The 16,110-nt window shown below is 41.0% G+C and overlaps 1 protein-coding gene across 6 annotated transcripts in view; it reads right to left on the bottom strand.

Moving 5' to 3' along the window:
• Nucleotides 1-16,110, bottom strand: part of ILDR2 (immunoglobulin like domain containing receptor 2) — a 71,691-nt gene that overhangs the window by 30,112 nt on the left and 25,469 nt on the right. For all 6 annotated transcript variants that reach the window (XM_054452837.1, XM_054452905.1, XM_054453254.1 and 3 more), the window contains 2 exons: nt 14,197-14,529; nt 13,162-13,281 (listed from right to left, as the gene is read on the bottom strand). In XM_054452837.1, the coding sequence (XP_054308812.1) occupies nt 13,162-13,281; nt 14,197-14,529 (453 nt within the window). The remainder of the gene's footprint in view (nt 1-13,161; nt 13,282-14,196; nt 14,530-16,110) is intronic.

Genomic DNA, 16,110 nt, shown 5'->3' with positions numbered 1-16,110 from the left:
TTAAAAAGTGGATTTATGCTGAATATTTATGCTGAATATTTCTGAAAATATTCCACTTCCAGCTTCTTCCCTAACAATTCCTAAGAAATGTTATTGCTAGTTAGAAATGCTTTATCTTTTCTTCTATCATAACCAATGAAGGCCTGATCTTACAGAGTCTAAACAATTGCAGTAAATACATTCCAGATTTCAGCAGCACTTTACCAACACTTGTGAATCGCTGTCATTCTTCCAGGATTCAGTTTAAGAGTGGCAATTACAAGTCACTTTAATGTCTGAGGAAAGGATGGAAAGCAAGCCCTGCAAATAGAAGGCCACATTTACTCTTTTCAAACCACAGCTCAAACTATCAGTGGAAAATACAGTTTTTATGTAAGCACTCAAACAGTTTTCCCCAAATCTTGCAGAATCCATTACTTTTAAGAAATTTCCACATGAATAGACCAAACGAATCAGGCATACTAATACTTTGTACATGCACACACACAAGTGCCAGTTTCATATCATACTGTCACAAACTCTAGAGCTAAATACATTCACACGCTTCGGATGAAATGATCAGGGTAGAAATATGCATTGTGAATAAAATAACTTACCTACCTTACCTATAAAATTCCCCATTTCAGTTGTTTTCTGTCACTGCCACTTTTGAAGTTATCCTCAACTGAACTCTTTGTACACATTCCTGCAAACCAGCTCACTGTTGGAATGTCTCTCATTTATTCATTCATCATTCATTCATTCAACAAAGAAATTTATATTTAGCTAGGTGGAGACACAGGGGACAAGATGTGTTCCCTTGAGACACTTGAGAGGCTCACAGTCTAGCCCACACAGAACTCGGCTTTAGTTATCTGCTTCTGTGCCGCAAGACCTATTAAATCTTCCCGCCAAATTAGTTTTCATCAGCCCACTTTGCATTTTTGACATCAGGTTCTGCCTGGTCATGGGGCCTTTCCCTAGAGACCTAGTCCTTGCCTGGTTTCCCACTTCTACTTAGAACATTATCTTTGCATATTTCACAACAAATTATGTCCTAGTGGCATTTCTCCAAGTTTTTTTTTACACCTTTTTCTTGCTAGGTTAGCCCCCTCAAAGCAAACTTGATTTACTTTCTTTGCTTAGATAAGCATTTGAACTGCTTTGTTCAATTCCTTACCACAGAGTCCACAAGACTGAGATATGTTCTGACACAGCCCTGTAAGAATGCTGCACTAAGAAGGTGCTTCCTCCTCCATGCTCCCTAGGACCACTGCACATGCCTTCATTAAAGCAGTTATCTCATGGCTGAAATGTGCCTTTACTTTTATGAGTGCCTCCACTAGCAAGATGGAAACCCCTCCAGAGCAGGGACTATGCCCTACGCTTGGCATCTCCAGAAGCCCAGCATGAGGAGGCACCTCACCCACCCATCAGGAACTTGAAGTGTTTCCAATAGCAAATCCCCTTGTTCAGTATGCAGGGTTTCTAGCTGGACTTATGATTTGCTGCACATTATAGTGACTTTATAAACTTCAGGTGGAAGTAGGCTTTTAATGAAAATATGAAAGAACTATTCATTTATTCATGCAGCATTATTCTATATACTGCAGAATGTTTAACACTTCTGAACTCAGGGAAGAATGCCAGGAGCATTCTCCAGTCATTGGAATATCCCCAAATGCCATCTTGCTATCTAAGGAGACAAAAGCACCACCCTACCCCACACCAAAAACTTGAATAGACCAAACGAATCAGGCATACTAATACTTTGTACATGCACACACAAGTGCCAGTTTCATATCATACTGTCACAAACTCTAGAGCTAAACACATTCACATGCTTCGGATTAAATGATCAGGGTAGAAATATGCATTGTGAATAAAATAACCTACCTATCTTACCTATAAAATTCCCCATTTCAGTTGTTTTCTGCCACTGCCACTTTTGAAGTTATCCTAGGGTATTTTTGAGGAAGTCATTACAGAGATATAATACACATAAAAATTTCAGCCAAAAAGACTGTTTTGGTCTCTACTCTTAAGACTTAAATCCAAGCTCTAATCATTTCCAAGCCTTCAAAGTTACAATGGAAGGTACAGAAGTTCAGGATTTAGGACAAACCTGTTTTCAGAACCTGATTACTTAATTACTTGATAACACATTGTTTAATGCATTGGAACTTAGGAAAAGGAAGTATAACATTTCCTTTATCTTTATGACACCACTGCTGACAGCAGAGTTATCTCCATTTCTTTAAACTTATTAAGTTGGAGTCCTTCTAGGGTTTGCCAACACACTATACAGCTGAACTTTCTGTTCAGGACAGTGAGGAATGCCTTTCTTCCCCAGCTCCGTGTGGTTCCCCTCTTCTCCCTTATGTTTAATGCACATCTCAGCTTCATCCCACTTTCAAGCTTTCCTCAGATGCCCTAGATCCATTTTCAGGGATGTACTGTATCCACCCCCTGTTCTGTCAGCTCCTAACCCTCCAAAATGTTTCACTCCTATGTCTTTGAGGAGAACAGATGCCTTTCTCTGGCCCTTTTAAGTGTAAAGATGTTTCTATGGCTATGCTTTTAAGTGTTAAGTTGTTTCTATGGCTATTTGGAATCCCAAATAGATTGGAAATTTCCCAAGGGCACACACATCCCAGTTTTTATTCTATATTCCCATGGTAACCATGCATTTAATAAATATAGTTTATGACTATCACAAATGTGGATATAGCCCCCCTTTCTTTTATGTATATTTATAAACTATGTTCTTAAGCATTTCATATGTTTACTTTTTCTTTCTGTGTCCTTTACGTTTTAGTTCACTTTAAATTATAGTCTTAAAGGAGAATAATTCTGAAACTGAATTCTATCCATAAAATAACTAGTATTGGACCATCTACAATTAACTGTTAATAAATGCTTTGAGGTTGGTTTTTTGTTTTTTGTTTTTGTTTTTGGCAGTAGTTATAAGCTTGGCCTAAGGAGCTGACTTCTATTCCCACAGAATCCTAGAATCAGATTTTATAACTAGAAAGGATCTTAGAGGTCATCTAGTCCATATTCTACCCTATGTTTCAGGGATCTGAGGCTCTGAGAGGTTAAGAATCTTACCCCAAGTCACACAATTCACTAATGATCAAGCCAGGAATACAACCAGGTGTACTCACCCCAATTCCAGTATTTTTCCCAATATCTCACCACCCCAAAACTTTGCTTATCCTTCATCTAGAAATGTGCACCAACTGCTTTCTAGTCTCCTAATATTTGTAGTGAATGACCCTGAAATTTGTTCATGTTTTTGGCATTACTGCTCTACTTATGTAATTAAAATACAATTTTTGGATGTAGGAAATGTTGAAGATAACTGAAATTTTCAGCACCTTTTAAAGTTGCAACCAGAAAAAATGATCACTGAATACATCATAACACAGTATGGGCTAATTAAAAGGCATTCACCATGCTGCTACAAACTAATAAACAACAAAAATGATTGCAAAGTAATCTGACTTCACAAAGTGCTATAGTGATTCAACCTCCACCCCCAGAGAGCGAATAAATACAAAATATTATTAGAAATATAACATGGTCGACTTGGCCTGAGGTGAAATGCAGAAGACTGCTAGATTGACTTTAAAATGCCGTGGAGGAGCGTGAGATGTCATGGAACGGGGAAAGTGAGTTTCTTGGAGCCCAGTGTGGTGTCTTGAAGTCACCGTGCTCCATCCATCAGACTACCACAGATACAAAGATAGCAAGAATGGCCACTTTCTTTAACCAAAAAAGGCCCTGGCGGTCTCAGGCAGACACAGAGGGGCACACACTTGGTAGGTCTCAAACTGTCAGAGTTCCTGCCCTTTCCCCCGTGGCCAGCCCCCTTGGTATGAAGGGGTTGGCCATGGGGCCTTTCCCAGACCCTCTCATGGGAAGCCAATTCAGCAAAGTCGGAGGCACAGCCCCCGTGTGAATGCAAACCTGCACGCCTGAATAGCGGCAGCTGGCTTTGGAGAAAAATGGGACAACTGTCTCCTGCCCGGCTTTCAAGAGCTGCCATTCTTTCTTTCCAGGGGCTGAGCCGATTTCTCGGTGCCACCCACTCTCGCGCCTGCCCCTTGCCCCCGTTTCCTCCCCCGCTCGGGCCGGCGCTGGTCCACCCGACTACAATGCAGCGCGCGTCTGACCCAGCTGCTCCGGCTCCTGCCCGGGGTAACCACGGCAACCGCGGGCCGCCAGGAATGCGCGCTAATTGAAGGCCGAGTTTCCTCCCACAGTGATGAGCAACAAGTGAAGCAAAAATAGTGAGGCGGAATAAAGGCTGCGAGGAGGGGGCGGCGGGCGCGACCGGGGTGGCTGGGGGCTTAGGGAAGAGGAAATAGCGCCTGCAAGACCGCATTTGTTCTCTCAACACAGGGCAGTGAACGGCCGCGAACGACGTCATTTATGGTTCAAAAATCTTAGGGCAAATTTTTCAGAAAACAACTATTACGTCAAACTCCCATCTCTTTGCTGGGCCCCTTTGCTCGATTCAGGTACCTAGATGAATGGAGATGTATGTGCACATACATAGGTCCCCAGGGACGAAATGCCAGCTAGCAGCCGGGTTCAGCAGGTGGAGGTGAGCCGACACTAATTTCCCCTCCAACCCTTTGGATCTTCTGTTCTCTTCAATCTATGGGAGACCCTTCAAGGTGGTCAGCAGCTAAAGGTGGGTGACCATCATACCAGTTGGCCTCGACAGTTCCGGTTTATGCCTGTCTTGCCAGAAATTATTAAAAGTCCCCCCTTTTCACTCTCAAGAGTATCCTAGTTTGGATGATAAGTTGTAAAGTCACCCGATCTAAAGTCTTCCCAAGCCCACCCAGATCCTAATCCAAGTCCAGTGTTCTTCAGACCCCTCCAGACTTCATCAAATGGCCTGGCCTGTGTGACCTAATCCTTGTATTTAGGTTAGGCAGTAAACACCCTGCAATTAACTAAGGGTCATCCACTGAGAAATAGGGGCTTCCAACAGCAACCAAAAGATAGCATGCTGGGACAGAATGCTTTCAAACCCACTAGCAGAAGATTTCCACTGGGCTGATTAGGGTCACCACTGCCAAAACACAGTACAGATGCCATTGAGAAAATGTGAATCTATTAGCAATAGGATTGCCAATTCACAGATGGCCATTAAAGCCTCTGTCCGTGGAATGGGCTAAAGGAAAATCAGCTCTTTAGCAGGAATCCCCAAATGTAGAATTCCCTAAAGAGGGTTCCCTCAGATTAGGGATGAAATGCTGGCGATGTGATGTGGGGAGTGGTAAGGGGTGGGAGAAGGGAGCTAACATTTACTAAGTTCTTTGTGCATTTAATCTTCACAATAGGTCTTCCGTGTAAATTTTATTACCCCTCCCCATTTATTCAGCTAAGGAAACCCATGCTCATAGACATTGACTTGTCCAAGTTCATATTGCTGCACTGAGTCCAGGGCTGTCTGACCCCGCAGCCTCTGCTGTTCACAGTGGACTTTATCCAATATCCAGAGAGACCTTTGGTCAAGATCAGTGTCACAGCCTCAGCACTATTTCTATCTGGAGCCAGATAATTCCTTTGGGGAATGGGAGAGCTGCCTTGCGTATTGTAGAATGCTTAGCAGCCTCCCTAGTCTCTACCCACTAGATGCCACAGCATCCCACAAGTTGTGACAACCAAAAACTATCTCCAAACGTTGCCAAATATCTCCTGGAAAGGCAAAAATTGCCCCTTCTTGAGAATCAATGGCCTACACATTTAACATCCAAATACAGCTTTAATATTTTCTTGTATTGTTCTCTAACTGCTTCAGAAATATATCTTTTATCTTCACCAGAAGACAGTAATTTTTATAGAGACAAGACACTGTCATTTCTTTATTTTGTATCCTCACTGTGCTAGGGATATAATATGCAAAAAATAATCATTTTTTAAAATAATAATTTAAATACAAATCATACTTGAAGCAAAACTGACTCCACTCCATGGTGCCTATCAAAGAGCAAGGTTGAGATTATGGAGTAGAAAGGTCTGAAGGCCAAAGGAAGCTTCTTGCAAAGAATGAAAGGCATGATCCCACATCTTTGAAGGAACCACAAGCCCTACTCCACTCTTCATTCAGTAGAATGAATGTTATTGGCAGTCATTAACCAGAATCAGATTCTAGCTGACACTTGGCTAACTTTTCTGGCTCTTCCCTCTCCTCCATCCCTTCAATGCATTTTTTTTTTCTGGTTCTTTTTAAAAACAAGACCAGCAGGGGCATCTAGGTAAGCTCAGGGCAGAGCAGGCCAAAGCTAGGAGAGAGTGCTGGGAGAAAAGGCAGTGGGGCTGAGGCCTGAAAAGCCACTCCTCATTTGTTTTCTGTCTCATGGGAAACTATGGAGTTATTTCAGCTGTTCTGGAAACCTGAAGGCACAGGTATCTGCTGATGATAGAAAGGATGATTCTGCTTTTTTTGGGGAATCAACCCTACTGACGCATAATCTGAAGCATACCTGATGCATAATTGAGTTTACAAATGAAATGTAGGCACAGCTCAAGTCAAAAGATGTTCCAAAGAAGTAGCCTCCAAATTTATGGTGAAAGTGTGGCTCTGTAATTAATTTCTTTTCTCCCTTCTGCCAGGAGTAAACTTTTTCTTCCTTCTCCCTCATTCTTTTTCCCTCTTCCTCTGTTTGTAAATCTTAGAAAGAAACAGCAGCAGCCACTCTCAGAGATCAAAGTTTTAGCAGGCAACAAAGACCTCCAAGGAGGCTGTTGCCATGGGAACTCTGGGAGCTGAGGCCCTTTTAATCGTCAAATCTCCTTGGTTAGCAGCACCAGGCTGGGGCTGGCAAAGAGAAGAAGGAGGGAGGGGAAGCATTGGCAACAAGTAGCCTTTCTGAAGAGACTGAACTAAAGTCACAGGGGTGGGGGGTGGACAGGATTCAAACTGAGGCAGCAGTAACACAGGGGTGGGTGCGGGGGCATTTCTGCATAGCATTAAGACACATGCTCCCATTAAACATCCCTAAAGTCAATCGCAAATTCTGAGACATCCCCTCCCAAGAATTCACTGATTTTGTATTATATGGCTTTTTAATACTAGTGGATGGAGAACTTTATTTTAAAGCAGAATAACAATTTCAGGCACAGTATTGTGAATAATTTGATCTAAAATATACACACACACACACACACGCCTGCCCATTCCTTTACCACTTGTCTATGTAATATAACTGTACTTCTGGTTAAATCACAGGAGGAGATAGAAGAAAAAATAGGAGCGTGACAGGAAAACAAAGGCAATTCTGTGGGCTTACATTCGTGGGGAAGAATCAATCCCAAATGAGCGCCTACTCACAAGGACCTGCTGGGAGCATACCTATTTCTGGCCTCCTGGATTAGCATTGCATTTGGACCATAAAGAAGCAGAAATGGATCAATTCCCCAAAACGTTAATGTTTGTTATTTGCCTGCCTGACATTCTTTTCTTCATTTGGAAACAAATTGCCAGAGTTTCCTTTAGGAAGTTACTCTTTTTCCCTTTTCCCTTCAGTTCATAGGTTCAGTTGGGGTTGGGTGGTATACTACAGTCCTCTCACACACAGGCCACCCCCAACAACAGGACTTTTACTGAAACTATGGGGAAAGAGGCACTTTATCCTCTTGAGATGGAAGGTGCTAAAGACCATGGAAGGGTGAATCTGCTGGGGGCCATCATCTCTGCCCCATGCAGAGAGATCCTGCCTGGAAATGATGCTAACACAGAGAGTTCAGAGTCAGGAGATGGAGATGAGGAGACAGAGATTCTTTAACACATAATCTGAAAACCAGGACTTAGCCATGCTTGAAGCTAGGAATACCCCCGGATTTATCTGTTACGTAAATCAAATTATCTGTTACCAGAGTTCCCCTAAGCCAGTTTGAGCCTCTATCCCTTACAATAAAAGAGTTCTGAAAAATACAACAGTTACCTTTGGATAGTGAGATCTTTAGGAGATACTTTCTTTTGTACTTTTCTGTTTTGTTTGAAATTTTTACAATAAGCATGTATCTTTTTTTCTAAAACAGAAACAATATTAAAACAACACAAAACAGCAGTATTTGAGGTATCACCCTCAATAGGGAATTAATTCTGCCATCTATGGATCTTTTAAATAAAGTCAGAATCATAGAAAGTATTCCAAAAAAACATCTTGTTTATTGCAATATCCCCGACAAGAGAACCTGTTCCATATTAAAAGTTCATCAGAGAAGGAGTTTCTTATAATTTCCCTCAACCATCCATAGTTTCCAAAAATTGTTATTTACCATTAGGAATGTCTTCCTTCGGGTGAATCTAAACACCCCTTCAATCGTATCCTCTTATTCTATTCTTGGCCCACAGGCAGAGGTGTTCATCCAGTCACATTTCCTTCCAGGCCTTTTTCCCCTTTTTCTAATTAAAGGCCTTTAAAAAATAAGCTACCACATAGGACATCAGAAAGAAGGGGTCAAGCCCTCAGATTGTACATCGAAAGACATAAGAACAAGGCGAGCTGCTTTTAGATTTTAAAATAACTTCCCTGTTTGAGCCTTCCTGAAATGGTGAAGTCCTTTGCCTGCCAGCTGGAGATGCCCCAGGGAACTTTATTCCTGTCCAAACAGTGGCATGGTTCCAGATTATAAACAGCCTGTCCTTACCATGGATCCTAGACAAATTTCTAATCTTGGATGGCAGATTTCTAGACACTCCCATCTTCTATGACTGCTGGTATGGCCCTATGATCCCAAATGACTGTCTAAATATTTCTAAGGTACCTGTCACTGTCATCTTAAAGCACCAAAACACTATATGCATTTCCATCTTCACAATGACTTTACCTTCTGAATCATCAAAAAGACATTAAAGGGTGTTCAGTATAGTTTTTGTGTTTAATGCTGAATCAGTGGTTGTCCTCCCATTTCTGTGAATCACATATCTTTGGATATTTCTGAAACCATTGAAAGAACCATCCATAGCGATTTGTGGATGGTTCAGATGTATAGGGTAGAAGGAGGGGTGAGTCATGCTCAGTGGGAAGGAATGCAATCTAGACAATAACAACTATGCCTTTGAAGTCAGAGCTTCGGTCAATGGTTGTGGGCAGTTTGACTAAGAAATAAAGTGAAATACTGAAGCAAACCTGGAGCAAGTAACAAACATTATCCACGGCCTCAAGCAGTAACTACGTTTTTTTTTTAACATAGCTTATTCTATAGCTTCTTCATACAGACAGGTCATGTGGTATTGCGGAAAGAGATAAAGCTAGGAATCAAAACACTTGAGTTTGATCGATGACACTTTTTTAACTAGGATATTAGTCATAAAACACAGACACCAATTTTTTCATTTGGAAAATAATACCTGCCCTCCTACCTTACAAGATTATTACAGAACAATTTTATAAACTACAACTTATTTTCAGTGTACATTAGTATTAATGCTAGATGTAGTAATGGCATCCTCTGGTAGACACATATTGTTTTTTTGGCATCTCACATCTATTCTTCTTTTATGTAACAGTGTCTTAATTTACTTTGGAGAATTAATTCTTCTCTGTGTCTTGATAAAGTAACTATGAAGAGCCCCTGGTTTCAAAAGGCTAAGCAGGGGACAACTGACCAAACTGCGTCAACAAGAACTTCACCTACCCTGCTTGCTAATAATTGTTCTGACCCTAAGATCTAACCCGATTCCTCTGTTAAGATTTCTTCACTGGTTCCCCTAAGTCTTCAGAATCTAGTCCAAACTTCTTAGTCTTGCATATAAGATACTTCACAATCTTGCTCCATCAACTTTTCCATCGTTACCTTTCTGAGTATAATGAAGAAACCAAATTCTTCTTAACTTTGCCTCTAATTTATATCTTTAACCCATCTTTTCTTACTAATTAATCTTCTGTAATTTCAACCTGTTTTCTGCTCCCCATTTTGTGATCATCTCCAAGAAAAGCTACAGCAGTTGACTGTTTCAAGCTACCATCAATAGTTTTTTTCTTCACTCTTGAGGGATTAGTCCTCTTAGCCCTGACCTACTGCAAAAGACCACAGTTTATTCTTCTGGGTTCCTTGTGAATGAACATCAATCACCCTGCATGTTCTTGTAAACAATCTGTTACTCTATTTTTCTCTGTCATGAGGATTGATTTCCTGGGAGATCATTCTCTTATTCATCAAGGGAGTCACATCAATCATGTTCATCTACTTTTTAAACCAAGAACTTTAGAATAGAAATAAAGCTCAAAAGTAACTTAACTGAATATCTTTTCCTGTGCGTAAGTACCTCCAGGGACATAGAACTCATTTCTGAGAATACTTATTCCATCTTTAGATGTCTCCAGTTGTTAATGTTAGATGTCTCCAGCTCTTCTTTTACAGTGAGATAGACTCCCTCCCTTTGTTACTTCCACTCCTGATTCCATTTTATCTAGCCAGAGTATGTTTCCATTCTCTCTTCTATATAATTTCACTTCAAATATTTGGAGACACTTCTCATGCTCACTGTTCCAAGTCCACTTTTGCTAGACCAAATCCTCCAAGCATTCCTCATATAAAATTCAATGACTGAGCCAGTGGTTCATGAACATTATAATTAGCAAACTGTGGGTCCCAGTTATCTTCCCACAGAGGTCTTCATCTGCTTAGAAATGAACTCAGAAATCAGCTTGCTCTCCTGGTCTCACATAAAAAGAATACTTAACAAATAGGCCAGCAGGATGAAATAATCCCAAAATAAGAAATTTTACAACTGTGACAGCATTTTGAAATATTGTATAAAGGGATGTGAAGACAAAAAAGACTCAGAATTTTGTATTTGGAAAGTAAATACAGTGCTTTATGAACTCAGAAAAATTTTTGTAGATTTCTAACCCCTTTAAATAAGTAACACAGCTAGTGTTGCCCTAAAAAGTTTCCATGACAAATTTATCATGCTTTGAACATCTCTAATGTTGAACAAAACAGAATGATGTGTTTCTTCCCTACCAAGAGCCCTAGCATGTCTCTGTTTCATAGACAGGCTGCTTCTACTGCAACGAGTTTGGATTTGCAGCCTTGGTAAGTTTTCCTTTATGATTCCTTTAGAGTAATACTGATTTTTTTTCTTCATCTTTCCTCCCATAATTGGCGACCACTGTCATCTGAACTTCTGTTTTACTCACCTCTCTGCTGCTGGCCCTTTTTTTCCTTGAGAATAGCATTTTTGCCCAAGTTGCTTTGCATGTTTTGATCCAGAGGAATGCCCTTCATACACTTCAACACATCCTCAGATGACAAAGCTATCACTCTATTCATTTCCCCATGTTTGCAGAACAACTGGGACCAAATTATTTAAAGTGGTTTTTACCTGGCCTCCTTTTCCTGCACAGGCAATTACTTCTCTGCAAATGGCTGCCCTGGCCAAATAACTATGTTCACAATTAGCTAATTGTGGGCTCAATGAGCCACTTGTTCCTTCAAACTTGGCTATTAGGGTTGTGATTAAGCAAAAATGTGTCTTTTTATTCCTTTTTGATTTACAGAGTCACAGCAGATCCCAGATCTGATCTCCCTATGTTCTTTACAATGTCAATATAAACTTTTTACTTTTTCATTTCCTGCTGAATATCAGTCATATTTCCATTCTTTTACAAGTCACAAGTTACACTTTATATATTGGACCCAAAGACTTTGTTTGAATTAAGTCAACCTTCTAATAAGACAGACCATTATTACCTTAATCCAATTTACAAAATATAATGAGGCTGGGTGGGCGAGGTGGCTCACTTTTGGGAGCAATTTTGGGAGGCCAGCACTTTTGGGAGGCCAGGGTGGGCAGATCACTTGAGGACAGGAGTTGGAGACCAGCCTGGCCAACATAGCAAAACCCTGTCTCTACGAAAAAATACAAAAACTTATCAGGGCGTGGTGGTACGTGCCTGTAGTCCCAGCTACTTGGAGGCACGAGAGTCACTTGAACCTGAGAGGCAGAGGTTGCAATGAGCTGAGATTGAGCCACTGCAATCCATCCTGGGAGACAGAGTGAGACTCTGTCTCAAAAATAAAATCAAATAAAATAATTTTTAAAAATAAAACAATAAAAAGTATAATGCTAAGGCATCAGAATAGTTATTTTGCCAAAGTCACACAATCATGATAAAGACTAAAACTAAAAATCCTAAATAACAACTGCCACTTTCTCCCTAGGGATTGAGTTTCTCTACAATTTTTATATAGGGTACAAATCTACCTTCAACCTCATTTACTTTTAATAGGAGGCACCCTTACAAATTACTCCAAATTGCTATCACCTGGTTTCTTAGAAACTATAAAAATGTAATTTCTTTTGAAAATGGCTTTAAGTGTATATCCTGAACTACCTTTTTCCCTACAATTATGCAGTTTCTTTTCTTATTTCTGTATGTTCTAATTTTCTTGTTCAAACAACATTAATAGAGCACAAAATATGTGCTAAATTTTCAGTTTCATACAGAGGTCAGCTCTCACTGACATTCCTGCAATCCACAAAAAAGGAAAGTAGCCAAAAGTAATGAGTTTTCATTTATGAGGAGATTAATATTAATAAGGATTAGATGTATTTGCTTTGAGAATAACTTGGACACTTTCAGGTTTCAAGATATCTGGCTTCCAACTAAACACTAGTACATCTCCCAAGCAGCTCTTTTTATTGGGCATCTTTTATTACCAAACTCTCTAGTTTACAGCTGTCTTTTCTTATGATTGTTTTAAGTGGAGATAATCCAGTGGGAAAAGATTCCTGATGTCTCCGGAGGTTCTGACACATCAGTGAATTCTTATCTCTGTGTAATCTCTACCTTGCTTCAAAGGCCTCTAGCATTTTCTTCAAAATTAGCATATAACAAGACAAAGAGAGAAATCAAGGTTAAAGGTGAAAGTAGAAAGGAGGGAAAAAAAACGAAGAAAGCAGAAGAAATATTCAGGACAATGATAAAAGGTGGGGCGGGGGGGGGTCATAGCTTTCAAGAAGTAAGACATAATAAGTACAGCTACTGCTCATAAAGAGCATATTCTAAAAGGGAGTGTGCATGAAAGATAAGACTGTGTATGCAACCTGCTAATGCACACAGGGGGAGAAGTGAGAAGAGGGATAGGATACAGTGCAAGTGAAAGCAGTCTAAGATGAAAATGTTACCTGTTGTTTTCACTTACCCAACACCAGCAATTCCACTGAGTCCTCATTTTTCCCCTCCAGGTCATCTGGGGTGGTGATAATACAGTAATAGAGTCCGCTGTCTCCCCACATAAGCTTTCCAATTTGAAGATCTGCATCTGTTATCACAAAAAGAAGGACTCAGTCCTAAAACTCCGTCCTCTGAAAGAAAAACACTAAACAAGGGGGTTGGGAAGGGAGAAACCTTCTGGGGTATCTGCAGTATTTTCTTTCTTTATCTGGATGGTGGTTGAAAGATGTGTGCTTTGCTTAAAACAAACAAACAAGACCAACAGAACCATAACAAAAACTAGCATCTCTAAGGAAGGACAATTAGAGCCTGTCAGAAACCGGTCTAGTTCTAGTCCAGTTTCAGGAGTAGGAGATGGCTTTGAACCAGGCCTGCGGAGACCCCTAAGAGCCAGGAAAATGCCAGAATTATTCTGAACTCATGGAAATAAGCTAAAATCACAGGATTTCTTCAAAATTCAAATAATCAAATAGATCATATCGGACTCTTGGGACCCTTTGAGGTCCAGAGCTTTAGAGAGCAAGAGAAAGGGTGGAATTGATGCAAAGCCACCTGGGGCTTGGGCCAAGCATCTACCTGGCTCTGTTATTTGTATGCATACATCCCTTCTCCCAGCAAAAAAGTCTGCTTTCCACATTTGGGAAAGGACCCTAAAGGCTGATGTCAAGGTATAGGATGTTTGGCTGAAGAAGTTTTTCCCCTAAAACCCGTGTCAATTCAGCTCTAAAAACAAGCTCCTGAGGCTTGATGCTGGGCTCTGGAAAGACTCTTTCCAAAGTTCATCTGTGTGTCTTCAAGAGATTTTACAGGATCCACTCTTTTCCCCCTCACCATCCCGTTAAAGCAATGATAGGTCTCTTGATGCTCCCATTTCCAATAAAATAAAAGTCTTGAGGGTCTGAAAGGGTGAGAGGCTAGGATATCACCATACTGACATAAGGGAAGGGAAGAACGAAACTAACCTCCCTCCCATTTCCTAGATTCAAAATAGGGGCGTTATTACCATGAACAATCGTGATCTCTCTGCCCCTGTAGAAATCTCCCAGGGTGACAGTCGAGCCCTGTTTTGAAGCTACTACTCGAACAGTCCTCCTGCTGTCCAAACAATCCAAGTAGGGGTCCCATTCCAGGTTTCTCTTGCTGAGAGATTGGACCCGGGTAGAGGACATGCCCAAGGATTCTCCCATGCGATCCTGGCAGTAGGATTTGAACTTCCACTGCACGACTGCAGGCTGATGGGAGGATGTTGAGAAGTGGCAGCGAAGCACAGTGGGCTGGAAGAGCATGGCCACCTTCTTCTTGTCGGGCACTGTGACCTGAAGGCCTTCGACCATGGCTGCAAAACAGAATAAACATGTCCAAACAGTGTCCATAACCTGGATCTCACCTTCCATCACATGGTCACACCTTTCCATTTCACTTCCCTAACTTGTGTCCCCTCAACCTCATTTTCACAATTACAATTAATGGCATTAATATCCATCTGGTTGCCTTGTGCAGAAATAAGCCCTCTAATATAGTTTGGATTTGTGTCCCTGCCCAAATCTCACGTCAAATTGGAAGAGTGGCCTGGTGGGAGGTGACTGGATTATGGGGGCGGGTTTCCCCTGTGCTGTTCTCATGGTAGGGAGTGAGTTCTCACGGGATCTGATGGTCTAAAAGTGTGTGGTACTTCCCCCTTCACTCTCTTTCTCTCCTGCTGCCATGTGAAGAAGGTGCTTGTTTCCCCTTTGCCTTCCACCATGATTGTAAGTTTCCTGAGTCTTCTCAGTCATGCCTCCTGTTAAAACTGTGGAACTGTGAGTCAATTAAACCTCCTTTCTTCACAAATTACCCAGTTTCAGACAGTTCTTTATAGCAGTGTGAGAGCGGACCAATACAACCTCACTCCCTATAACCAGTCAGGCATTAAGTCACATCAACTTAATATCTTAACATCTTTAATATTTCTTCCCTCCTCTTTAATCCCATTACTATTGCCTTTCCTTAGACTCTCTTCATTTCCTCCTTGTAATATTACAATAATTTTTGTTTGGTCTCCCTGCCTTTAATCTGTCAACATCCAGTACACTCTTCTTGCTACAGTTCAGATGATCTTTCTAAACTGATTGTTATGGCTCTCTTTCTTAAGACCCCCTCACTCATCCTCCATAGCCCTCAGGATAAAAACCAAAGTCCTTGGCAAGGTACTCCGTCATCTAGTTCCTCTTACCTCCTCAGCCTCACCTCTCACCTCTTGAAACACCTCTCTTTGAGCACCAAGCTCCAAGAATATCAAACAACTAATAGCTTCCCCAGTGGGATATCCTGTTTCATGCCTCCAGGTCTTTGCACATGATGTCTCCTGTTTCTGGGATGCTTTTTCCTCACTTCTTTGCTTGGGCAACTTTTTTGCATCTTTTAAAACCCAGTTCAAGGGCTTCTTGTAAAGCCTTCTCTGACCAATAAGTTTATCACTTCCTCCTTTGTGCTATCAGTACACCCAGCATTTTCTTCTAGACATTTACTCTCACAGTCTTCCGAATATTTCTTTTCATGCCTGTCAGGCCTGTCAGACTTGTCAGGTGTGGAAGGTATCTTACCTTGCTGCCTGGCTTGTGAAGCCCATAGGTACTCAACAAATATTTGATAAATAATGACAATGAAGCTAGGAAGTATCACTTCAGGAGGAAGTGACTTCCCTTCCAGTGGTGACCCAGCAAAGGGGACAGAGATGAAGAGGAAAATAAGTCTTTGACAGAAATGGAGGATTTCAGATCAAATGCAGTAGACTAAGTTCAAAAGCTTTGAAGGGTAATCAAAAGAAGGAAAAAAAGGGGGGGCTAAAAAGCAGATGAGAAGTTTAAGTGGTAAAAAGATCCAACCTGAGGCTTGGTGACCAAGAAAGAATGAGAAATTTCAGTGAATGAGAGACCAG

This window comes from Pongo pygmaeus, chromosome 1 (assembly GCF_028885625.2).
Source record: "Pongo pygmaeus isolate AG05252 chromosome 1, NHGRI_mPonPyg2-v2.0_pri, whole genome shotgun sequence".
NCBI lineage: Eukaryota > Metazoa > Chordata > Mammalia > Primates > Hominidae > Pongo > Pongo pygmaeus.
This window is presented reverse-complemented; position numbering and strand designations above follow the sequence as displayed.